The sequence below is a fragment of the Antedon bifida genome, chromosome 3, assembly GCF_963402885.1.
Source record: "Antedon bifida chromosome 3, ecAntBifi1.1, whole genome shotgun sequence".
NCBI classification, from domain to species: domain Eukaryota; kingdom Metazoa; phylum Echinodermata; class Crinoidea; order Comatulida; family Antedonidae; genus Antedon; species Antedon bifida.
Window position 1 is genome coordinate 3,359,664 of NC_136228.1, and position 27,890 is coordinate 3,387,553.

The following is a 27,890-nucleotide window of genomic DNA, read 5'->3' on the forward strand; positions in this document are numbered from 1 at the left end:
TGATTTGCATAAAGTTCTTTCTTTCTACATTTTGGAAAGAAATAACTTCTCCAATGTTTGGGATGCAGTTTTACATCTGGAGATAAATAGAATATTAGAAGATGATCCAGGGAAAATAGAAATGTTTGCAAAATGTCTAAACAGAACCGCAGGAAGCATACTACTTGATACAGGTATGTTATAGGACTATCCTGAAGTTTATTAATGTTATGTCCATTTTAATAAAAAAGTTATGTAACAGTAATTTAATTAGAGAGAGAAGAGAATTAGCAGATGATCCAGACAAAGTACAGAGGTTTGCTGACCTTATAGGCAAAAGAGCGAAAGTCGTACTATTTGATAAAGGTATGTTATAGAACTATCCTGAAATTAATTGTTGATGTTATGTCCATTTTAACAAAAAAGTTATGTACAGTAATGGTAATTTAATTTCAATAAAATAATAATTTAATTTAAAGCTGAGAATATATTAACTGAACTTTTATAGGCAACAGTGAGAAGGACAAGAATGGGACTACATCTTCAAGTCAACAACCAAGTGAAGGTAAATTACTTATAAAGTAGATTAGAGAATGATAGGGATAACAAAATAAGCCTGAATATTATGACAATGTGATAATTGTGATGATGATTTATTTATTAATTATTTATTTTTAAACACCATATTTCAAGAGAGGGACCCAGTCAGCGTGAGCTGATTTGGGCCATCAAAAAGACAAAATGGCAAACAAAAACAAAGAATTATAAACCTTAAAAATAAAGATATGGACAAGATGATATCAAGATATAATGACATGGTGTTAATGGGAATGATACTCTAACATTAATAATCATAATATTTCAACAAAAGTATGTAATGTTGATTATTAAGACAAAAATAAAGAAAGTGGATAGTTTTGTTGTACTGTAGTTGTTTTCTAAACCATAATAAAACATACCTGGATTTGAACTTGATGTTCCAACATTACCTCTTTTAAGAACCTTCTTAACCTCATCTATTTTGTCTTCACTCAGCAACCCTTGTGGAACAAAATCCAATATCATACTCCAGCTGTCTGCATACTTCTTAACAACAGGAAAGTTGTATCGTGCATCAAGAGTGTTAATATCTGAGTCACTAAGATTTCTTCCCAGATTAAAAATCTGTATTACGTGTGGTGAAAATGATATTACATTATGCTTCTTGATATTATTGAAAGCAGGAAGCTTCTCTTTAATGACCGACTGAAAACCAAATTGTTCAGTTACTTTTATTGCATCATACAGGACAGAAAGATTTGTTTGACTAAATACTCCATTTGCAGTTAACAGAGCTAACAGTTCAGTTGTACTGGTAACCCTTTTCAAATTTTCAATGTCATCTACCATTTCTATGAATAGAACTTGTAGCCTGTTAAGGAGTCCACGTTGGTCAAACCATTGTGCAAAGTCTGTAATCAACCTTCGAAAATCATCGTTCGAGAGATCTATACGATAAAGAAAAGCAGGTTTCCAAACAAGTTTTAATTTTTCAAAAAAGTTGGCATACAGCGCTTGAGGTAACCATGAGCCAATGGCCAAACACAGAAGTGGGAACCTCTTATATAATTAGCATAGTTTTCATTGTTGAAATCATGAATTGTTTAAGAGCCTAGATTAAGTGGACTTTAAAATTTTAAAAGTACCACTACTTTTCACCCATCCGCAGCACAGAAACTGAAAACAACTATGTTGTGCTATAATATGGCCTTCACTTGCACTTGGTATAGTTGAATGTAGGCATAAATTGAACAATTTCATTATGCATGCTCTGATTTTTAGCCTAAAATAATAATAGTTCATTCTTATATAGCGCATATAAGCAAGCTCTCAATGCGCTGAACATTATTACCCCAGTCATTTTTTGGATCAAACACGATGGAAACATACTCCCATAATGCAGCTAGTAATCAGCGCAAAGTTGTGTCTTGATCTAACCGGGTACCCATTTATACACCTGGGTGGAGAGAGGCAAACATAAGTAAAGTATCTTGCCTAAGGATACAAGCAATACGGCGAGAGTTGGATTCGATCAGTAGTCCAACGTCCAACACCCTGTGCCACACGCCCTTACTAAAAGAGGCTTACTAAACAAACATACAAGAAATGTGTGCTTAAAATGTTAAAAATTAACAGAATTAAATTTAAAGATGTATTGTCCCTTGAAACACAAAAAAATGAAGGTCAAAATATTCTAAATTTAAATTGGCCATATCAAAGTAATATTAAAGTTATTCACTTTAAGTCGAAAATTCGAGCCAAAAGCAACAAGTTTACGTAATTAACAGGTAAATTAGTTTGATTACATTTCGTCTGGAAAATCGTCGCGAGTGAAAGTAAACAAAGATTTCAAACCACGAGTACGCATTATGCATATGCTAATTAGGATTGTTTACATCTCGTCACGGTTGAGAAGGTATTTTCACACAGATCGTGAGGAAGTTTTATGATTATGCATACAGAGTAGCCAAACAAGCGCGTTTCATTATGGGGTATGTTTTGATCGAAAACTTTGACTGGAAGTCAGAGTTATTTTTTTAACAAAAAAACGTCTGTATTTCAGTTAAATGATTTTTTTTTCGACAAATTTTTGGTGATAGTTAATAACTATTATGATACTTCAAAATGACCCACCTTTTTTCAAAATCTGTTATTTTTTATTTTTTTGGAATTAGTCAAAGGGACAATACATCTTTAATTAAAACTAAATTAAAGCATTTTTCAGACCATTTTAAGTATTTGTTTTTCATGAATTATCAATGTGCGTAATGTCAATTTTAACTTTTTACTTTGAAACTCTTTCGTTGCTCTTGTTAATTTTGAAAAGTGTACTAACATAACTGATAAAAGTTTCTTTGTATGTACATGTATAGATAATGGAATGGTTTATTTTCTACTTGTTAAATATTAAACAGCACTCAATATTTATGAATGAAACAGTATTCTCATGGACCTATATCATAGTATACTTGCTAAATATTACCACTTTTTTTCTCCATTTTTTTAATTATTGAATTGGTCTTAATTGCTTAGTGTTGCTCTCATTTTTTATCCTGTTTTTTGTTAATATTTAACATACTACAATGTTAATATTACAGTATTCATTACAATAGAATTTTAATTAATACTTTTTTCTTAACTTTTTTTTTATAAATACATTTTTAACTTTCCGATAAACCAGCCGAAACGTATCAAGTAAGTACTTGACAATTGGTTTACCGAAAAGTTAACAATTTATTTAAAAAATATAAATTTGAAACCAGATGAAATTTTTCAAGAAAATGCTTTTTTCTTGTTGTATGGAGTATTTTTTTAAAACTCATATAGTGTAATTTATTTAGGGAACTCACAAACTTGTTAATAATAATAATGGTTATTCAATTTCAGATATTCCAACTGCTACTGCTTCTCGTGAATTAGATTTTCAGGATGCCTACAATGAAGCTTTGAAAGGAGGCTCTGTCAAAGTCAATCTTGGAATGCTTAAGGTTATTGGACAGGAAGGAGTGGGTAAAACTTGCCTCATCAATGCCTGTCTTGGAAAAGAGTAAGTAGTAGTAGTAAGACAGTGAAATTGACATTACAAAATAATTGAGTCAACTAAGAATTACAAACCAGCCAACTTTTATTGATTTGTTTTTGATAAACTACTACTTTTCTAAATATTGCAATAACAATAGTTAGAATAAAATCTTTTATAAATATATAAATCGGTTACTACAATAATCATAACACCATACAATTTTCTGTAGATTATAGAATTTAATTTTAATCTTGTATTCTAAAAAAAAAAGATCATACATATTGTTTAATAACTTGACTTCCTAAATGTATAATTAATGAATATATTAAAATGGTTTTGAATTAAAAGGAAAAAAATTGCATTTTTTACGGTACTTAAAATGACTGAAGTTCATAGTTGGTTTCAAATTATTGTATTTTTGCCAGATTTGAGGAAAAGCATGTAGTTACAGATGGAATAGCGGTGATAAGAACAGCAAGCACAACATGGAATGAGGCTAAAGCTGATAGTGGTACACATGAATACAAATTAGCATATTACTTTTCCCATCATCATTGGCTATGTAACAATATTATCAATAATTATTATCATAGACACAAACAGTCCCACAATGAAATGGAGATGTAGAATGGAATTCAATAAATGTATACAACCGTAGTATGGTGTCAACGGTCTTATTTTCACATATATTATGCTAATACAATTGTTACTCTATGATCTCTTAACACGCAAGCAATGTTACAGTGTTTGATGATGTACTGTAATTGTAATTTTACATTAATTAATCAATAAGTTTGACAGTTGTCCAAAGTATAGTTACGTATTAATGTATCTGCTAAAATAATATGTACACACTTTTTTTTTCTCTACAGGTAATCCTTCAAATCAGTATACAAAAATGGTCACTGACAAACTGAGAGCAAAGAAAACTGTAAGCGTATGTCAGTAATAGTGTACTAAAAAAAAAATAAAATAAAGTAGTACCTACAGGACATTTCTACTATTGCAAACCAGTCACTAATTTAATGTTTTAAATTTCTAATTATTGTTTTAAGAGTAAACATTACTTTTTTATTTCTATTAACGGTGTAGACAATATTCAAGTTTTAATGAATAACATTTATTGTTTTTTTGTTTATTTTTTGTTTGTATGTGTCAGGTTAACATGAAACCATCTACAGAAGATGATGATGGTATTGTTAACTACAATATTGATGACAACAATGATGATTACAAAAATGATGGTATGTAACTTTCCCGTAAATTCTTATCTATTACATTTTGTAGTAAAAACACTAATAAATAAGTCTTATATTATGAGTTTGCAATTTTTCAAAATTATTTGAAATAATTAAGATAATAATATAAGATTTTCTAATTTAAAGTAACTAAATAACTATAACATTATTAAAATTATGTGCTCAGATTTGGAGGCAACCTATCTGTGTAACAATTATGGTGACATAATTTTCTACTATGATAATGACAACTATAATTAACTATAACTTATCTGTGTATTAATTATGATTGACAGTCATACATTTCTAGACAGTGAAAACTAAAGTTATAATGATGACATTAAAAATGAAAAACAAGGATGAAAATAATAATGATAATGATGACGTGTTAGATATTAATAATGGTGAAGCCTGCATCTATGTGGTAGTAGGTGGTGACTTTAGCAATGATGATGATGATAATGAAAATTACAACAAAGAGGACAACTAAAACAATACTCATAATATATATATTAATATACTGGGACTTAAATTTGTCATTAAAAATGAAATCATTTATCATATTTTTATATTACATTCTTGTTACATATGTTTTGATAACCAAAAAAGCTTGTTTCCACTACAGGTACTGATACAGCTACTAAAGCTGTTTCATTTGATACAGAACAGCAGTTTGATAAAGATGTAATCAAGAAAGTTGAGAAAAATAAAGAGGAGACTTTAGAAGAAACATTCAACATCTGGGATCATGGGGGACAAATGATATACCATGGTATACATCGCGTAAGTTACAAAATATGTTATTGCCTTGTAAGTTGATATTTTATTGTTTAAATTCTTTCTACACATTTCTTTAATAAACTCCACGTCAGCCAGTTAAAAAGATAACATAATTGGTTTCATTCTAAGAGTGCTATATCAAATTTGTAATGTAATAATAACATAATTGTATGGCCAAGGTATAGTTTGCATTTTCCCCATTCAGTAATTGTAATCCAATGGTAGTGCTTGTTCATAGGCCTTTAAGAATATTAATCGAATATTTGAATAACAAGCACATTATTTTTTCCAGATCTTCGTAACATCAGAAGCACTTTACATTGTAGTGTTTGATCTCAGTGTGGACCTCAAAGATCGTGCTATTGTCATTGATTCTAATGGCGTAAGTATTGTAAGACTAATTAAGGTATTGTACTTGTGCTGGAACAAGTCTTCTTGAAAAAAAAGCATTTAATTTTAATTTTGTTTTGATTTTGTTTTTTTTTGTTTTTGTTTTTTTTTCAGAAAAAGCATCAACATCATTGGACCAATCTCCAGTTCATATTATCTTACATCCTGTCAGTTTATTCTCATAGTCGTATTGTGAAAGAAGATGCAAAGAATGAAGTTAACAAACCAACTATCCTTATTGTGGGTACACATAAGGGGAAGCTTGGTGAGACTGAAAAAGAACAAGATGCTGAGGTAATACTACATCTATTTCTAGCCACAATCAAGGTATTACTGCTCCATTAATTTAAAGAAACTGAACTAGAATACTTTATTAAACAACTTTATCAGGCATATAATATAAACAGTTTTTAAATGATAAAAATATTATTTTAAATATATGACAGTATTTGACTAATGTGCTCATTACATAATATATATTTTCTACATTTTTATAAACTGTTTACAACCAGGCAAATACCATTTTTGAGAAGGTTCAAGACGTTCTTAGAGGAAAACTGTATGAAGAACATATATATCAATATATTGCCATTGAAAACAGCCGAGAAACAACAGATAAAAGCTTTAGTGATCTCAAAGAGGTTATTGAAATGCTTATGAAAGCTTTAGAAAAAGATATTCCTTTAAAGTGGATGCGTTTTCGATGTGATCTTCATGACCTCAGAAGGAAAAAACATTTTTCTTTGTGTCCTTTAGAAGAGGTAAACTTTATTTTGTAACCACATTAATAATCTTACTTTAAACATTAGAACTTAATTAATACTTTCATTAACCATGTTCTGCCACAGTGTATTAATCAGAGGAACTCCACACCCAAATGTATAGAATACTCGGATTTCAAAATCTGAGTTTACTAGTTTCATTCTGACCACTGAAATGGACTGATCCATTATTAATCGGAGGGATTATAAAAATACTTTATATACCTTTTTATAAATTGTTCATTGCACTATTACTATTAATGTTATAAGTTAGGATTTGCAGAATTTTATTATTTATTATTTTTATCTGATCATAAAGTAATAATATTTCAAATAACCTATCCTCTGATTAATTTTATTTTCTTTATATACTAATGATTTTAAATGTTCAGATGATCTAGTTTTAACCAAATGCTATACTGTGAAATATGCTGATGACACCGGTCTAGTTGGCCTGATAAAACATGATGACCCTAAGTCATATTTTGATAATGTCAGTTATTTTTCTACTTGGTGTTCTAATAACTATCTAAAATTAAATGTTGACAAGACTAAAGAAATGATCATTGATTTTAGAAAAGGTAACAAAACACATGATAAGCTATGTATATTAAACGATGAAGTGGAAGTTGTTAGTCACTTTAAGTATCTAGGCACAGTAATCGATGATAAACTTAATTGGAAGGAAAACACTAAGTTAGTTACCACAAATTGTTATAAACGACTGTACTTTTTGAGAAGATTGAAGAAATTTCATGTGTGCAATAGGATCTTGACTTTATTTTATGAATCTGTTATTTTATCTGTTTTAACTTTTAATGCAATAGTTTGGTTCAACAATTTAAATCAGCAATGCATGAAAAAAGTACAAAGAATAAGTAAATCTGCCAAAAAGATAATAGGAAACGATATTAAGAAATCAGATGAAGTTGTTAACAACGCACTTACAAATAAACTTAAAGTTATTATGTCAGATGTTAGCCACCCCCTTAACCAGTACATTACGTTAAGCCGGTCTGGGCGCATTACATATCCTCGCTGGAACACTGAACGCCTACGTAGATCCTTTCTCCCATCTGCTATGAGGCATTTTAATTTAAGGTGGAAACGATAACTGCAACAAGTATTTTAAATCTGTATTTTTTTAAACCTGCCATGAGGCATTTTAATTTAAGGTGGAAACGATAACTGCAATAAGTATTTTAAATCTGTATTTTTTAAATCTGTATTTTTAACTCAATTTGTACTTTTTGTGTCCTCTTTTAACTTTTTTATAACATCTTGTTCTCTGTTTATGTGATTTTATTCTTTTTTACTGTTTGTGCGACAATGTTTTTAGACAATTTTAATGTGTGTACTTTCAGCCAAAGTTTCAAGCCATTTATGAGTTTGACAATAAAGTTTATTGAATTGAATTAATTAATAATGGATGGTCCATTTTAGTAATCTGAATTTTCTGAATGAAACTAGAAAACTCAGATGTTGAAATTAGAGTTTTCTATACATTCGTCTCAAAAGCACAACAATAAAATAGACATGAAAAACAAACATTGCCACATGGTAAGCTGTAATATTACTGTTTCATATTGAAATATGGTATATAGTACTGATTAGATTTCTGTAAAGACAGTCTAATTTGAATGGATATAGAAACAATTTAGGAATGGAGACTTGCATGAGAAAACAGTTTAACTGTAGTGCATGCTTCTTCTATTATTATCTACACTGAAATACCAAAAAGTGTTGTCCATGTAACATTTCATGCTAAAAATACAAAATTAATGGTAATAAATGTATCTCTACCATGTTATAAAAACTGAATATGATTTCTTATTTAATTATGTTTTAAAAATCTAATATTATAACCATTATTTTTAGCTCAAAATGCTGGCAACTAAGAATGGTATTGAAAAAGAACAATCGGTACTGCTTAACTTCCTGTATGATCTTGGTGAAATTGTTTACATGCCTGACAACAAATTATTAAGAGATAAAGCGGTGTTAGATCCAATGCAGCTGGTTGAAATTGTGACTGCTTTTGTAACGGTCATTCCACCAAAATGTTCAGTAAGTACAGTAGGCCTATGTAATGTTTTAAATTGTAAATATGTGTTTGTGCTGTCACCCTATGTAGTTTCTTGTTTTTGATCATAGAGGTACTTCTTTTTTTTGGTTTAGAAGCCCATATTTAAGAAGGCTTTTGCTAAACTTGACAAGGGCATACTGGAAGAAAAGTTGTTGCGAAAATTATGGAAAGAGCGTAAAGTTGACGAAGGAAAGAATTTTGAGTTCCTTGTGGCACTGATGATTCAATTAGGTTTCATTTGTGAGAGGAAGACAACCAGCAGCCAAGACATGAAGAGTAAATCTAAGGTAGGTTTTATTCAGTTATCTTTTCTAATATGTTTTATTTTGTATGCAAGATTATGTAAAAATTCTTTTGGGATGATACATAATTGGTGAAATTTTACATAAAATTTCAAAATATTTGTAGGGTTATGACATATTTTGTTTAAACTTTCTGCTGAAGATGTTTTTAACATGTACAGGAAATGATCTTCGTTTTCTTATTAAATGAAATTTAAATGGCATTTTACAAATCAACAATTCCAGGAATCTGTTGGAAAGCGATCATTCTTTGTGCCACTACGCCTTGCTTTCAAGACATCAACTGAAGTGAAACCATTGCCTGATGAATTTCCAGCTATCAGTATCTATTACGACTTTAAGGGATATCTGCCAGATGTATTGTTTCCATATATGATTATTGATTTCCTCAACAAATTTCAAAAGAAAGGCGATGACCCAATACTCTTGTATAATCATGCTAAACTTTACTTCGACCAAGATCATCATGTGACCTTATCTCTTGTCAAATTTGTGACTACGGATGAGGAGGATGAAAGAAAGTTCTTGTTAAAGGTACTGTATCATATAATTTCTTGTGAATTTAATCTAAAAATAAACTTAAATTCAGATATCAAAACATTAATTTTCTTCTTTTTTCAGGTGACTATTAAAAGAACAAATGTTCCTAATGAAGCAAGTAATGAAGAACCCTCTTCTGAAGCATGTAAAGAAGTATGTTATTTCATATATCAGTTTTTAAAACTATATGATTTTTTATGGAAATTTTTGTTGATTTGGTTTTTTTTTTGTGATTATGACATAGTTTAAAATAACTTAAATATTTAAAATCATGTTTGTGTAGTTTACTTGATGTGTAATATAATTTGTAATTTTTATTGATATACATTTTTAATTGAATATGAAATTGATTATTGACAATTGATTTATAAAAACATTACATCTTTAACAAATTAATGATATAATCTTAATATTATATAAATTTAAAATACAAACAACTTAAAGTACAGTTATCAAAACTAGTTTATAAGTGATTTTCACTGAAATGTAGATGCAAATCAATAGCATGCCTACACACTCTGAATTTTTATTATTTTTAATTTTTATATGGTCATGAATCTTGGCCTCAATGTCTGCAATTAAAACTTTATAAACAATAATGAGGTTTATTGTTAATGGTGACAGATCTTATGGTAAAGATTTTGTTACATTTGTGACAAACTATGTAAAATGTGGATAGTAGTGATAATTCACCTTAACTTTAAGATTTATTTTAATTATTATTGTTTTACTTTTTCCTTTTGTATTGTAAATGTTTAGTAAACATTTTAAAAACGTGTGCTACATTGTTTATGTGTTTATTGCATGTTTTTGAAAATTAACCTTCAATTTATGTTTGTAGGTTTTGTTAACGATCCAGAAGTCATTTGAACCTTCTAAAGATGGTGGTAGAAGAGGGATTCAATATGAGAGATGCATACTTTGTGATGTATGTAGTAATGGATCAGAAAAGAAGCACATTCAAAATCTTGGTGATTTCCAGGACGAGAAGTTGCCATGCACCAAAACTGGAAAGTATTTGAGGATGGATGTTGCACGTTACAAGCGGCTATTTGGAGGTAAGAGTAATAACAGAGACAGCAAGTTTGATTTTATTTTATTAATTGTTTGACCAATAAACAAAGATAAAGTCAAAGGTACAGACTGTTAATCTGTAATTATATGAGTCAGCAGAAAAATAAGTATAAATAATTAAATGTATGTAAAGAATTAACAGATAAAATGTGGAGAAAAACCTAAATATTAAATAAATAAAATTAAGTATAAAATACATTTCTGTGGAAGTCAGTAGAAAATATAAGATCTGGGAGACACCATCTAAATCAACAACAGGAGCTATTTGATATATTGACCCTTTCACTGCGTGTACCAGGTAGGCCTATAAACAAATGTTTTTGAACTTAGACTGTGTATACCCGTCGTTACCATGTATATAGGAAAAACAATTATTTAATCGTATTTGCCTATAATATGTAGCACCCTCTGTAGTTTTCGATAATTTTGAAGATATTTGCAATTCATTAAAACTATTTACAAGATGCGTCCTCTATATTTGTTAATATCGTCTTGAAATTTGTTGTAACTTGCACCCTCTATCACATGTTTAGTCATTTTGACCTTGGAAAGTTGTATTTTAGCTAATAGGGCAATATCATGTTTATCGTAACATGCAAACAAAATTTTGAATAATCATTACTTACGATTTTTTTGGAAAATGTTATTTTTCTACAATTTGACTCAAAACTAAAAGAAAAAAACCCAAACAAAATCGTTGATGTATACACATCTGGAAGAAATGATACAGAAATTGTTAAAAGGTTAAATTTTTGCTAAGTTGATTTTTATTAAATAAGTAAAGAGTTTTGATTTTAATTTCAGAATCAAACCACTGGCATAAATTTGCAGCTGTGGCAGCAGTTTCAGTTGCAGTTTTTGCAGTATTGATAGGTTGTGGTATACCAGCAGGAATTGCTGGTGTTGTAACTCTGGTAGCAGCCTGGTGTATTTACAAGATGGATGTCTCATATTATTACACAAGAATATTTGGCGGTAAGAGTAATTAATGTAGACATCAAGTTTAATTTATTAGGTTATATGCATTTTGTTAGAATCTTTATTTATTTATTTATTCTTTCCATAGCATTTTGAGATCAATTTCATCTAGCCACGTCAATTTTCCAGAGTATATTCTTTATGGCCAGGAATCGATGTCTCTTTTCACTGTGCGCAATCAAATATTCAACGAAATCACATTTAGAATCTTATCTTCACAAGCATGTATCATAATTAAACAAAATTTGGTACTCATAAATTTCAGGTCATATTTTATCATATGGCGATACAATTACGTGCGTAGCACATATAGCTCTTAAAATGTTCAAAATTGTCAACATTTATTTTCCATGAAATTAGAGTATGTTTTAAGCAATTTTAAGTATTTAAAAAATTGCTATGAGTGCACGAATTTTTGCACTTGCACTACGTGTAAAACATTTTACAACCTTTCTTTAATAATTTTCACCTTTCAACTCGAAATTGCATAATACAAGCAAAAGGGACAGGCTACGCATTTGTAAGTTAACAAAGTAGTGTATGTGTGTATTGTTACTGGTCCTCAAGTTTAACTGGAAATTCGGATTAGGCCCTCCACGGACCTACGGCAGCCAGCAGTGCAGCGCCTACCAGATCAGCACACCGGGAGACGATCCCCTAGTCTTTTCGAATAGTGTACCAAGTTCTTGAACGTGCACGGTTAAGTATACGATACCAACGGCTTTACATCCCATCCGAAGGACGAAGCAATGAGAGTAAAGCACCTTGCTTAAGGATGCAATTAATATCGTACAGATAACCTCAAACCCATGCCTATTACATGCTAGTCCGATATTATCATTATACCATCACTCTCTGGTGTATATACAGCACCCGCCGCTATTTCTAGACAGTCTCCCATCCAGAACGCAACCGGGTCCAACGTTGCTTAACAGTGATCTGACGAGAATCGGTGTTTCAACGCAGTATGGCCATATATGGTGAAAATATACTAAATTTAAATTAATATAGATCGTCAGAATGCTCAGGATCTCCTATTTTGCATTTCATTTTCTTAAAATGTGTGTATCATATGTATAATTTATTATGAAATTAAGTCATCATTAATTGCATATTAAATTTAAAAAAATTTATTTTGACAATCAAACCAACTATGACATTTTCTTGGTCCAAAATAACAAAATAAACATTTCTTTCTTCTTTAAAATGTTCATATATTAAAGTTAAAAGTATATACTTTGACAGTGCATAATATTTTTACATTTTTAAAGATGTCATCATAGTAAAAAATGATAATTCATTGCGGTATGTAAAAATCTATTTGCACCAAAGTAAGTGGTTACTGCATAGTAAATACACGGAGGAATCTTTCCTCAACTTTTAGTCAGTTGTGTATGACTCGGTGGTCTGTGCTCGTGTCTATGGTATTCAAGGTACCAAGATCGAGTCTCACCTTTGGAACGAAACAAAATAAGATTTTTTTTTATTATCCGTATTGTTTGATCAATTTTATTTCTTAGTGTATAGATAATACGCATGATTTATAATAAAATCTAGATAAAAAGTAACTTATATCTTTATTATTATGTAACAAATGTGGTCTATGACATTATACGTAGATGGATATTTGATCGGATTGTGATATCAGCTATTGTATTTGCGTTAGCAAGAGCCTATCATATATTATAAATAATTAAAGATTCTGACAAAATCAATCAATTAATATATCTTTTAAAAAATCAATCACCTTTATTTAAATCAATGCATATAACCTATAATTCGTCATACTGACTAATCAAATCTAGTTTCACTTACTTATTTTACCAAAAAAAGAAAAAAAAACAACAACAACGCAAAACAAATTGAAATAAAGATTTTGTCAGGAACGCAGTTAGTTGATGTTAACAAAATAATATACGATAATTGTGTAGACAATATAATTAAATGTTATAAAAAATGTTTTGTAAGATTAAGCAAAAATGTAAATAATTATATTAAAATTAAATAAATCTTCAAAATACAAAAAAAACATTTTATAGATTTGAAGCTGCTGTTAGCTGTGATATCTTCATTCCTCTTACCAGTAGTAGTAGTATCAGAATCATTATTGATACTTAGTTAAAGATAGTTAAAATAAAAAAATGTTAATGCTGGAGGTTCAATATTATAAACCTATTTATTTTATTTCAGAAGAGTTTAATATGTTGGCTATTAAGTTTGTATCTCACTAGGATGTAACACAAGAACGTAGGCACAACAAGTAATTTGACCAATGACAAGTGAATAAGCTCAGATGAGCTGTGCATTGCATCTTGGTGTGCATCCATGAGATACTGGACCCAATGGTGTCCACTTACAGGAGGTTCAACTAATATTTTTTATTTTATTTGCAGATGAAACAGAAAGGAAAAGAAGAAACTCAGATCAAAGTAATTGATTGAAATAAGTAGATAGGTTTTGCAAAATGTTGTACTTTTATGGACTCAATAATATTTAATTATAATAAAGTATTTGCCTTTGTTAATGCTGTGCTGTCCTCAATGGCGAGTGTTTGGATCTCTAGGATGCAACACAAGAATGTAGGCACAACAATAGTAATTTGACCAATGACAAGTGAAGGATTGGATAAGCTCAGATGAGCTGTCGCTTGTTGTAGATTACTCGCATGGCAATTTTATCTTTGTGTCTCAAGTGATTATAGTTAAACATTGTATGCAGTGCTCCTCCCCTCTTTTAACAAACACTTAATTGATACTATCAGCTGAATCTGTCATAAGTAGGCACTTTTATAAGCAGATATTTTTCTGGACCCAAGGATGTCCACTTACAGAAGGTTCACCTAGTGTAATATTTTTCATTTTATTTGCAGATGAAATTGGGCCAACGGGAAGAAAAAGAAGAAAACCATACCAAGGTGATTGAAATATTATATATCAGATAAATAGATTATTTAAAAAAAAATTTAAGTCTATTTCGTGAGATCCCTACCTGTATAGACTCTACATATGCCATTATTCCCAATATGGACACCCCTCGAAAGGAAAATGGAATAGTCCAGGCGCTGTACCTCAGGTGCTAAGCCCGGATATGCTGAAATTAATATCAGAGCAAGTGAGTAAGACCCTAGAGGAGAGGGAGCGTATTAAAACTGGATCGTCCAGGGCACCTCTTCCCGTTCCCTCGCTTAACAATCCAGTTATCCAGCAATCCATCCAATCGATGATACGCCTCTCCCGTCCGGACTTCACCAGCTCGTCTCTAGGGCGCTACCGGGTATTCTTTCCCACTTGGGAATCCCGTATGAAACACCTGATACTTCTGGAGGTTCTCTGGGCGGGCTAGAGGCGCGTCGCCAAACCAATTCTAAAGCGTCTGGCGGCATAAAGCGTCGTAACCGTCGCACTTCTCGCTCGCAACGCTGGGCCACTAACCCTTACCAGGTGCCAAGCCAACCGAGGCCTCCTCCTCAGCCACATTCCTCGTCTTCCATCCCACCTCTCATGGGACCTACTTACTCCCCCGGCCCTTTCGGGCCAGTTCCCACCCGGCCCCACATGCCTCCCGTGGAGGAGGGCGGCGTCGGGGTCGCCGTGGGAACCAGAAGTGACATTCCTGGGGATGGGCTTGGTTCTTCTGTAACCGAGCGGGTGGGGGGAAGATTAGGGATGTTCGCACAGGTCTGGGAGTCCATGGGAGTAGACTCATGGGTTGTAAGTACCCTGTACGCGGGTTACAGGATAGAATTCACCTCACTTCCGCATATGGGTCCACAGAGGCCAACTCAAATTCCTTCCTGCCCAATCAGGAAGAAGGCCTTATTCGATGGGGTCAAAGAATTAATGCAGAAGGGAGCAATCTCACGAGTCCCTCTCACATCCCTTACAAAAGGCTACCTTTCTACACTATTTCTCACAGAAAAGGCATCGGGGGGGTTGGCGTCCTATTCTCAACCTCCGAAGTTTAAATCAGTTTATAATCCCGGTAAGGTTCAGAATGGACACGCTAGTCACGGTCCTACGTGGCCTGTGTCCCAGGGACTAGGCAGCATCTCTAGACTTAAAAGACGCCTATTTCCACATTCCCATTTCCCCAGAGGACCGTCATTGGCTACGGTGTTTCCTGGACGGGGAACTATACCAGTTCAGAGCCCTTCCGTTTGGCCTGTCCACTGCCCCACGGGTCTTCACTCGGGTAGTCAAGGCACTGGGGGCAGTATTCCACTCGATGGGGGTAAGAATCTTCATGTACCTGGACGATTGGCTAATTCTCGCAAATTCCAAACAGGCCCTCGTAAGCGATGTCGGCCTTGTATTGAAGATCACAGAAGGTTTCATTATCAATTATCAAAAATCAGTTCTCACCCCGTCTCAGTCCCCTCTGTTTCTTGGGGCCCGTCTAGATCTCATTCGGTCCCTGGCGTTCCCATCACAAGCTCGCATAGAGACCTGTCGAGCAGCGATAAAACTCCTGTTGTCCCGACCATCATCTCCAGCCCTGATGTGGCTGAAAGTTCTGGGGTACCTTGCGAGTTTCGTAGATTTAGTTCCGGACTGCCGACTTCACATGCGTCCGATGCAACTCCACCTCCTTTATCATTTTTCCCCTTCCTCCAGAAACATTCTGGCCCAGGTCCCGCTAAATACATTCGTAGCTTCTCACGTTCAGTGGTGGCTTCAACCAGGAGGGTTGGACGGGGGAAAACCTTTCTCCGATCCTATTCCGTCGGTGCGAGTCACCGTCGACACCTCCCTCTCTGGGTGGGGCGGTCATGCGCCCTCCGAGCAGGTAGCGGGAACCTGGACCATGTTGGAATCAGCCCTCCACATAAATGTCCTAGAACTTCTGGCAGTCTCAAATACTCTACACAGCCTGCTCCACTTATGTCACGGGGAGGCTGTTTTGGTGCTGTCCGACAGCGCCACGGTGGTATCTTACATCAACCGTCAGGGCGGGACGCACTCCCCAACCCTGTGTTGTTACACATGGCAGCTCCTAAACTGGTGCCACCAGCAGGGGATCCACCTAAAAGCAATTCACATTCCCGGCAAACTCAACACGATTGCCGATGCCCTCTCCCGTCGCAAGGGCTCTGTCCTTCCGACCGAGTGGATGTTATCAACAGCCGTCGTCCAACAGATCTTCAACACGTTTGGACGACCTCTCATCGACCTGTTTGCGACGAACCGGAATGCTCAACTTCCGATTTTTTGCTCCCGGTACCCAGAAGCCACGGCCTGGGCCACCGACGCCCTGTCGATCTCATGGAACGGGATGTGGGCGTATGCCTTTCCGCCTCTTTCCCTCATCCCTCTGGTCATATCTCACATTCGCCGCCATCAATGCAAAATCCTCCTGGTAGCTCCATGGTGGTCTCGCCAAACTTGGTTTCCCACAATGCTGAGTCTGCTTTATTCTCAGCCCAGGACCCTGCCAATTCGGCCCGATCTCTTAGTTCAATCCCGGGGGACTTAAACTCGGTCCTTGAGGCCCTTACAAAACCGCCATACGAACCCCTTGGTTCAGCATCTCTGCTCGATGTTTCTATTAAGACTGCGTTTCTAGTATCCGCAGCGTCATGTAAGCGTAAGGGTGAGATTCATGCACTTTCCTTAGACCCTGGCCATATTCGGTTTGAGAACAACGGTGTTCGTCTCACTTTCCGAGCAGGGTTCTTAGCAAAGACCCAAACCCTGAACCACTCTCCACCAACCATTTTTATTTCTAAAATTTCCTCGCACTCCTCTGTACGAGAAGACAGGCTTTGGTGCCCAGTGCGTACGATACAAATATATGTTAATCGCACGCAACATTTACGAAACGGAACGTCACATCTGTTTGTGACTACAATAAAACCCCATGGCCCCGCCTCTAAGGATACGATAGCCCGTTGGGTCGTTTCCGCCATCAAGTCAGCGTATGCATCTTCACGCTTGCCGCCGCCAGCTCAAATGCACGAGGTGCGTGGCTCTGTGGCTTCGTGGGCGTTATTTCGGGGTGTGCCCGTTTCGGATATTTTAGCGGCGGCATGGTGGAGAGCTCAGACCACTTTTTCATCGTGCTACCTTCAGGACGTTGTCTCGTCCCAGGCGACCGTAGCGTCGGCAATTTGTCGGCCTCCTAAGTAGGGTAAGTTTGGTTTTAGTCACAATCAAGCCCTCCTCCTGATGCCGGTGCTACTCTGGCATATGTAGAGTCTATACAGGTAGGGATCTCACGAAATAGACTACACAAACCAACAGTGGTGTTGGTAGTCTATGAGTGAGATACCTACCTGTATATCAATCCCTCCTGCATCCCCTCGCCGTGATCACGTGGATCTCGGAATATGAGGACGATGTCATGCGTGAGAGACGTTTGTACGGCCCGCTACGGCGCCTGGACTATTCCATTTTCCTTTCGAGGGGTGTCCATATTGGGAATAATGGCATATGTAGAGTCTATACAGGTAGGTATCTCACTCATAGACTACCAACACCACTGTTGGTTTGTGTAATTGTACCTATGTTTTACTTTTATGGACTCAATGATAATTAACTAGTATTATAACATGGGTTCAAGGATGTACAGTAGCCAATCAGATGCGCTGAAATGAGTCGCATGTGCGCTCTTATTTTTTCACTATCATGCACTGGAGTGCAAAAAGTTCCCAGCAAAAATGCATAACACCACTGAGTGTAAATTGTATGGCAGAGTATTACCAATCGCTCTAGGCATTGTACGATTTTCTAGGCTAGACGGTGATTTGGTCGGCAATCAAAGTGGTGATTGCTGCGGTAGGCCTCGTTTAATTTATCCCTCTCAACCGGTACCATTCCCAATGACTGGATGATGGCCAACGTGATTCTTATCCATAAATAAAATTGGTATAGACAGCTTTAAGTAGCAAAAATTTATGTTAGTGGCGGTTTTAATAACTGTTGGTTTTGATCGAATAAAAAATAAAATGATGAAGGAAATAACAGAATGTGATGATGATCTAAAACACTTCAATAGTTTATAAAATACATTGCTGCTTTTATTATAACAATTGAACATGCGATAATGTGCTGTTGTGCTGGCAATATAGAATTTGTATAGCATCCATTGAATTCATTATTAGGTGATCATTTAGAATAAAATGATCACCTATTGTTATTGTATAAAATCTTTATTATTATTTTTTTTCTTTTTTTTTTTCTTTTTATTGTTTCTGTACACTATTTTGTGTAACAATTATCTCAAAAAGTTTAATGTCAATGATTACAAAAATTTCAGAATATCTTTCAAATAATATAACTTAATCCTAATAAGCTTTCCAGCGTGATCACTCATCCGTGACGACATTTATACGCCATTTTGCGAAATCACATTATCAATCATATCTCCATAATTCATTATCACATATTAATGAAATTCACTACACGTAAACTTCAGATCAAGGGTAAAAATATTAGCAAATAAAAATGCACGTGCACGTAGGTTCATGCGCGTGATATCGCGCGTTAAAAATTTAAAACGCTCAAAATTAAGTTTTGATCAATTTAGAGCATGAATTAGGCCATTTGCGTGTTTCAAAAAATTACTGCGCAAAAATGCGTTTTTGCGCGCGCGATACTTAAAAAGCGTAAAAAATATGAATTTTTTTACAAATCTCATTCTACATACCATCCTTAGTACATTCACCAAATTTGAGTCAGGTCCGACTTAAAATAACGCTATATGAGCACGTTAAAAATGACAAAATGCGCACATTAATTTTACAAAAGTTCTGAAAATGATGAAAAATAGGTCTTTTTTAAAATGAAAATAATTCTTCAGAATGCAAGATGACCCCCGATTTTTTTAACTTATTCTGGAAGCCATTGAGTTGTAGATATGAATTCATGTACACATTTTACGTACAAAATATTTTGACGTCATCAAATGGCCACTTGAATTTAAAAATTAGGATTTGTTATCTTTTTGTGTAGATTATCACATTCAACAGAGCGCATCTTGGTTATGTGTGCTCGAATTTCGCACAACTTTCAGTATGTGCTTGCTTAATTAATTATCTTTATCATGAGTTGACACTATCTTCATTTTAATGACGTCATCACGCGTAAAAACTTGAATAACGTAGGCCGTGTAATTTCACCTTCGCAGTAAATTTGAATATCTTACAGCTCTTCAGAATTGAAGGTTACCTTGATGATTATAATTTATTATGAAAGCTGATGAAATGTAGATATTAATTCATATAAAAATTAAGCCTATCGGATGTTGTGATGTTAACATATGGCCAGTTGAAGTGAAAAAGTAGTTTTTTCATATTTTTCGTCAAAGTTATACACAATTCAAAGAGCGCGCACAGTGCTTCTACGTGCCAAATTTTTTTCCAAATCTTATATTTTTTTGCTCAATTAATTATCTTTCGAAATTGTCATCTTAAAGTTTAGTTTGATAACGTCGTCATGCCAAAAAATTAGAACATGTGTGTCCCGTAATTTCACCTATGCTACACTGTATATAGATATACAGTATATACTGTACATATTGTATATGGCATATAGGCACAACTCAGCACTATAAGCATATAATAGGATGGCATACATCAACATTTTCCGATCGTATGTTAACGTACGTGCATGTTTAAAAAAAATTAATTTCAGTAAAATGATAAAAATGATCACCTATAATTCGTCAAAGTGACGAATTAAATTCTAGTTGTATATTTTATTTGTTACAGATGATGTGGGGACAAGTTCAAATCAAGGTATGTTATATTAGACCTATGTGTCGTTAATGTGATGTGCCCACATATGGACATGATGATGTCATATCAATACCATATTTGGGCATATCACTCATATTTGGGCACATCACACTTTATTTGTCAAACAAGTTTGATAGTGTAAACAGAGCTTTAGTAATGCACTACTTTCCTAATGATCAAATCTCGATCATCCTGTGTAGAAGTGCCATGTATATAAACAAATCCTAACATACTTTAAACATATACTTCTCATATTGATCATTTTTAGGCAGTAGTGATGAGGATGAAAGTGAAGGAACATCACTGAGTCACCAAAACCAACAAAGTGAAGGTAAGATACTAGTAGATAAAGATAGTGATATTGTGATGATAATGATGATGAACAAGATGATAATAATTTGAAATTTAAGTTGGTGATAATGATGATAATATACTCTCTCTAAATTTACGATTTACGAACACAAAGAATATAAGGTGGATTATTACGATAAGAATACAACTAGACTTGAAAGTGATTCGCGCAAACCCAAAAAAAATGTTTGTGAAGGTATGTTATGTTCAAGATTTGTGGTTATTTTTATATGTTGGAGTTTTTGGCGACGACAGCTTTCCATATATGACGATAGTCAAATAACGATAGTACTGTACTTACAACAAATGTAGAATTGTTTATGGTCATCATTCACCTAGGTCTAGATGGCAAAGAAGATTGAACTCATGCAACGGACGATCGGGCTAGGCTAGTCTGTAGCTAGTAATAGGGGTACCCATTCAGTAATACTAGTTTACTAGAGTAGGACAGCAAGGCCTAGTCTGCGTGGGACACACAGTACAGATGTCCATTTATCATCACAGCCGCATGCAATTTAAATAAATTAATTCAATTCGGACCTGAACTAAATAAACTAGCATTACCAAAAACATATTTGAGAAATAGTTTAACAGTAATGCAATGTCTTTGTGGGGAACACATTGGGAAAAGCAAAACCAAAACTTGCCACATATAGCCAAGTCTAGAATGACACACATGTGACTGTCAAATTTTTCAGAATTTACAATATCAAGTATTCCAAAGTTGACAGTAGTTTCATATTTGTATTGAACTTGACCCGAACCTAACATGATTCCACAATATTTTTATTTTGAAATAGTAGAGTGGAGAGAGAAAATAAAACAAATTTAATATTGACCTCAATTACTGTTTTACATTTTGTTGATATTCTATACTGATGATTAAATAAAAATTTATTTTGATTTTGGAGTGGGTACAATAATGATCACTGTCAAACGAATGTCCTGTAATTTTATTTGCAGACAATTTCCGAGACCTAAAAGCTGGTCTCAGTGGTTGCTTTGATGGCGAAAGATATCGTTGGCTAAGGTTCCTACTATTCGATAAGTTGGATGTTGGTGAAATTACAAATCAAGATTTTAATGCAAATGACTTGCTCAATGAACTTGAAGACAAAGGTTTAATCTTGCCAACCAATGTTAACTTGCTGTTACAGGTCACAAAAACATCTGAAATAGCACAAGCCAAAGATCTTGTATCAAAGTATATGACAGACAACAACGTTCAGTTTAGAAGTACTGATAAAACCAAGTTGTCATCTTACAGAAAGCGACTGTTCAAGGCCCTAAAACAAGTTGACCCACGTGCTTTACATAATGTTATTGCTTTCTACAAGTTAAGAAGATATAGCTTCTCCAACGTATGGGATGCAGTTCTCTATCTTGAGATTGAGCAATTATTAGCAGATGATCCAGACAAAATAAATCGGTTTTCAGATCGTCTCGGAACAATAGCAAGTAACACACTACTTGGTATGTATTTCTACTTTATATTACATATATTAAAGATGTATTGTACCTTTGACTAATTAAAAACAAATTTAGAAAAAAGATTTCAAAAAAGGTGGGTCATTTTGAAGTATCATAATAGTTAATAACTTTCACCAAAAATTTGTGGGAAAAAAAATCATTTAACTGAAATACAGACGTTTTTTTGTTCAAAAAATAACATTGACTTCTAGTCAAAGTTTTCGATCAAAACATATCTCATAATGCAACGAGCTTGTTTAGCTACTCTGTATGCATAATCATAAAACTTCCTTGCGATCTGTGGGGAAACACCTTCTCAACCGTGACGAGTTGTAATCATCATCATGTATAATGCATACTCATGGTTTGAAATCTTTGTTTACTTTCGCTCGCGACGATTTTCCAGACGAAATGTAATCAAATTAATTTACCTGTTAATTACGTAAACTTGTTTTTGGCTCGAATTTTCGACTTAAAGTGAATAACTTTAATATTACTTTGATATGGCCAATTTAAATGTAGAATATTTTAATTTTTTTTATTTTTTGTGTTTCAAGGGACAATACATCTTTAAGTATTTTGTAATATTATTGAATCTTTCATTTTTAAACAGTTTAAGTTATTGTAATTTGATTAAAATTTAATAATATCTGGTTTTTTAGGTCATCAACCACGTACAATCTTTTCATCTTTTAATGCATTTTATGCTATATTTTTAATAATATTTTTCATTTTCTCTTTGGATGAATAAATGAAATGAAATAGTTTAGTTTTATTCATTAAAGTTGATTATTTACATTAAATGATTATTTATAGGCAATAGTGAGAAGAAATGAGATGGTATCATCAAGTCACCAATGTGAACAGAGTGAAGGTAAATTATTCATTAAAGTATTATACAAAATTGGGAGATAAACATAAAAAAGGAAGATCATATATGATGATATATGATATGATAATATAATTAAGATGATAAAAAGTTGGTGATATTGAGAATATTACTCTAAAATTTAGGATTTATAATACACAGAATAACAGAATTATTATAAAGGAATAAAATGTGAGTGAGTAGTTTTGTTTTACTGTAGTTGTTTCTAAAAACTGATTATAGATAACAAATTATTGAATTATAATTATATTATAATCATATTCAAACAGTGATGATTATTAAACAATAATTATAACAATGCTGAATTATTTACTTGAAATTTGAAATGATTTTGTGGTCTTTCGTGAATTTTTATTCATAAATTTTAAAACAGTACGGTAATTATGATAAGAATGCTATCTACTGAATTTATTACATAAAATTTGAAAGAATTTTGTGGTGTTTCATAAATTTTTTTGATCATAGATATTGAAAATTATTGAATTATAATTATATTATAATCATATTCAAACAGTGATGATTATTAAACAATAATTATAACAATGCTGAATTATTACTTGAAATTGGAAAGAATTTTGTGGTGTTTCATAAATTTTTATTCAAAATCCTTAAAACAGTAATTATGATAAGAATGCTATCTACTGAATTTATTTCCTGAAATTGGAAATGATTTTGTGTCATTTCATGAATTATACTGTGATCATATTCAAATAATGATTATGATTTCAACAATGATTATGATGCTAATCTACTGAATTTATTACATTGGAAAATATTGTGGTGTTTATTGTGTGAATTTATATTTATTATTCATAATCTTAAAAAAACAATTACAATTTCCACAATAATCATGATAACTGTTATACTAAATTGATTGATACTGTTTTTCATTCGTATAGATCTGTCAAAGGATGATGAAAACTTAAGTCACAGACTTAGCCCAATGATGCAAGATGGACATTCTATTCACACAAATGTTAGACGGCGTTAAAGTGTTGAAAACTGGTACCAGTACAATCTACCTGTGAACTCTTTTATCTGCCAATTGAGTAGTGATTTGGTTGCGATGTAATGTTAGCGTGTCATACCTCAATGTACAAAAGCGTAGATACCTTGGTATCCCAGAAGTAAACCACACTAGTTATTGTCTGTGGTGGTTTCTTTCCAGAAACAAATTGCTGTCCCCTTATAATAGGATTAAATCAACCATTTGGCACTCTCAAACGTGTCCCTTTAATAGGGTTGTCCCCTTAATAGGGTCGTCCCCTGATTAGGAGTTGGCTGTAGTGTTGAAACATATATTTCCCCTCGTTTTATGAGAAAGTGACTGAATAGGGGTGTCCTAAAGAAGGGGTTTACTCCAGTAGTAAAGAGGAGGGGTGTGTCCCCTTAATAGGGGTGTGTCCCCTGAATAAGGGTGTGTCCTCTAAATAGGGGTGTGTCCCCTGAATAAGGGTGTCCTAAAGAAGGGGTTTACCCCAGTAGTAAAGAGGAGGGGTGTGTCCCCTGAATAGGGATGTGTCCCCTTAATAGGGGTGTCCTAAAGAAGGGGTTTACTCCAGTAGTAAAGAGGAAGGGTGTGTCCCCTTAATAGGGGTGTGTCCCCTAAATAGGGGTGTCCTAAAGAAGGGGTTTACTCCAGTAGTAAAGCGTAGGGGTGTGTCCCCTGAATAGGGATGTGTCCCCTTAATAGGGATGTGTCCCCTTAATAGGGGTGTGTCCCCTTAATAGGGGTGTCCTAAAGAAGGGGTTTACTCCAGTAGTAAAGAGGAGGGGTTCTACTGTTGAAAGATTTATTATAAGATTTCAGTGTACTAAACGGTACATGAATGTTAGTAACAAAAGAAAGACAACAAAACAAAATAACAATACTGGAATATTACAAAAGATAACAGTAGGCCTACAAATAGAAGATTTATTACAAGATTTTAGTGTACTAAACGGTACATGAATGTTAGTAACAAAAAAAAGACAACAAAACAAAATAACAATACTGGAATATTACAAAAAAAAACAGTAGGCCTACAAAGATTTATTATAAGATTTTAGTGTACTAAACGGTACATGAATGTTGTAACAAAAAAAAGATGACAAAACAAAATAACAATACTGGAATATTACAAAAAATAACTGTAGGCCTACAAGCATGTGGGTAAAAAACATTGCTAATGTTCCTGTTGCAGGCATTACATATTGCTATATTTAGAGATCAGACCATTTTAACTGTTTTTATATTTTGTTGTGCATTTATATTAGAGTCTCTAGGTTGAGATTACAGGCAAAAATCAAATGACAAACATACATTTTTTGAATAATAAGTAATTAGTTTAAGTAAGAAGAATATGTGCTACCCCAGACCTCAATGTCATAAACGCATAATGGAGTAATAAATGAGTTGTAGATTATAATTAGGATGTCTTGAGGAACAAAATATCTCAACTTAAATAATATGCCTATTTTTTTTTCTTACATTTTGAAATAAACTATGAATATTATTTTTCCATGAAAGAAATTTATCAAACAAGCCTTTATCTACTTCATTTATTAAATTCTCTCCAATATACCCCAATATAATTTTGTTTAAAATGTTTCTTCTGTTTTGAAAAATAATCCAAATGTCAAAGTCCACTCTTGATTCCCCTTTCTATTAAAAACAAAAATGTTCCCCTGAAGGAATTCAACCTTGCTTGTCAAATGAAACGACAACATTTTAGTACAGTACAGTAAATGAACTGAGTTTAAATATTAAAAATAAAGAGGCAAAATACCCTGGAACTGGAAGTAGTTGGAATGTCTTCCATATTTTTTTTAACTTGAGAACCAGTTAACTATATACTTTGTTAATTTATTTTTTATATATGCAGAATTACAAAAACAAAACGGGACAAAAATATATGCAAATGAGACCAGGTAAACGGAAGAACAGAATCAGAGCCATATATATAAAGTCATAACTATATATATGGCTCTCAACAGAATTAAATCCTTGCACCCTCTAATCTTTCCCCTTACCATACTAGACATAGTCACAACTTGTTGAATCCCACTGTGCTACTAAACGCCACTTCTCTAACCCTGTTCCATATTTGATCCGATTATTAAACGAACAATGCTTAAATCTAAATTAATGTTTGATAAATGATTGTTTATAGTGTTAAATTTTTTTGTACAGTAATTATATTTTTTATATGAATTAATTTTTAAATGTCTGTTTGGTAAATGAAATGTTTTATATTTTGATATTTTTTTACTTTCAATTCAATTTTGTAAATTAAAACTCAATTCAGTATTTGTGCTGCTATGTTTTATTGTTATTCATATTTTGTAATAAATACTAAATTATGAATGAAAAACATATTTGTTTATTTGTAAGGATAGTGTTTTTTGAAGAGGGAGATTTTAACATCGAGGAGGTCATTATATCAAATTGTACGTGCTAGCTATTGTTAAAAATGTATTGTTTATTATAGGAATAATATTATTCATTTCACCAACCCGCCGCCGGAGATCGAGTAATAAAGTTCTTCGATAATATTAGTCCAGTAAAAATATGATTGAACCTAGAACAAATTGCAACAGAATTTTTTTTTGTTTTATTTGGTTGATATGGTGAACATGAACATTATATCCAAAGTTTACCAAAATCGGACATCGGGAAGTGGGTTAATTAGCATAAATTCAAAATGGCCGCCATTTGCTATTTTAAAGCCCCATATCTCCTTAACGGTTGGATTTAGACCACCTAAGTGCATTACGAGTAGATATAAATGTGATATTAAACATTCTAATTGGCATATTTAAATGTCCATATGACGTACCTATGACGTCATATGGTAGTTGTGACGTCATCAATTATGTTATAAATGCTTAAATGACATTATACTATGCGAACAATTTAGAAACTGCAGAAAAACAAGTTACCTAACATTCTCCTTGTTAAAATGAACATAATTTCCAAAGTTTACCAAAATCGGACGTCAGGAAGTGTGTTAATTAGCATAAATTCAAAATGGCCGCTATTTACTATATCATTTTGAAGACCTATATCTCCTTAATGGTGGTTTTAGACCACCAAAGTGCATTGCGAGTAGATATAAATGTGACATTAAACTTTCCAATTAGCACATTTAAATTACCATATGACGTAAATATGACGTCGTAAGGTAGTTGTGACGTCATATATTATGTTATAACTGCTTAAATGGCATTATCCCATGCTAAAAAATGTAGAAAAAAAACTGCAGGAAAACAATTTTCTAACAATTTCCTGTTGAAATGAACATGATATCCTAAGTTCACCAAAATCAGACTTCAAGAAGGGGGTCAATTAGCATAAATTCAAAATGGCTGCTATTTACTATACCATTTTGAAGCCCTGTATCTCCTAATAGCGGTTGGGTTTAGACAGCCTATGTGCACTACGAGTAGATATATATGTAAAAACCGTTGAAATTTATCATTAAGTTTCCATTTACAAAATCTTATGAAAATAGTTATTCTACAGAACCGTATAAAAGGTGATCATCAACTGTATTTCCGAAACTGATTTGTACTCAAGCGCACATCTTGTTTTGTGTTTCCTAAAACTACATCTTTTAGAACTTTATCTCTTTAAATTGGTAAAGGAAAAAAAAAATATTGTAATGAGGCGATTGTCTGTGGGTCAGGTTATTCAAACCCATCATTCCCACAAACTCATCTCAATTCCCCAACTGGAAATTGAGATGATACATGAAATGATAGATGTCATACTGTA

The 27,890-nt window shown here is 33.2% G+C and overlaps 1 protein-coding gene across 3 annotated transcripts; it reads left to right on the forward strand.

Annotated features, from left to right (window-relative positions):
- The first annotated feature begins 116 nt into the window (after positions 1–116).
- LOC144837400 (uncharacterized) lies at positions 117–26,353 on the forward strand. Of its 3 annotated transcripts, none has more exons than XM_078692473.1 (23): positions 117–173; positions 488–544; positions 3,406–3,565; positions 3,967–4,052; positions 4,414–4,472; positions 4,701–4,785; positions 5,405–5,562; positions 5,852–5,941; positions 6,064–6,243; positions 6,462–6,710; positions 8,589–8,777; positions 8,889–9,083; positions 9,324–9,632; positions 9,720–9,791; positions 10,480–10,696; positions 11,517–11,687; positions 14,084–14,119; positions 14,560–14,604; positions 20,398–20,424; positions 20,693–20,755; positions 21,739–22,248; positions 23,062–23,119; positions 24,034–26,353. In XM_078692473.1, exons 1-22 carry the CDS (start codon positions 122–124, stop codon positions 23,079–23,081), a joined length of 3,030 nt encoding a protein of 1,009 aa, XP_078548599.1. In that variant the 5' UTR covers positions 117–121; the 3' UTR covers positions 23,082–23,119; positions 24,034–26,353. The 3 variants fall into 3 exon arrangements, with proteins under 3 accessions (XP_078548599.1, XP_078548600.1, XP_078548601.1); XM_078692474.1 differs by having other exon boundaries at positions 8,892–9,083; XM_078692475.1 differs by lacking the exons at positions 23,062–23,119; positions 24,034–26,353 and having other exon boundaries at positions 21,933–22,079.
- Positions 26,354–27,890: the final 1,537 nt, after the last annotated feature.

Coding starts and splice junctions, on each gene's coding strand:
- LOC144837400 (XM_078692473.1), top strand. CDS start 122: ATGTTTGCAAAATGTCTAAACAGAACCGCAGGAAGCATACTACTTGAT. Junction 174..487: donor AAGCATACTACTTGATACAG/GTATGTTATAGG, acceptor GAACTTTTATAG/GCAACAGTGAGAAGGACAAG. Junction 14,605..20,397: donor AAGAAGAAAACCATACCAAG/GTGATTGAAATA, acceptor TATTTGTTACAG/ATGATGTGGGGACAAGTTCA.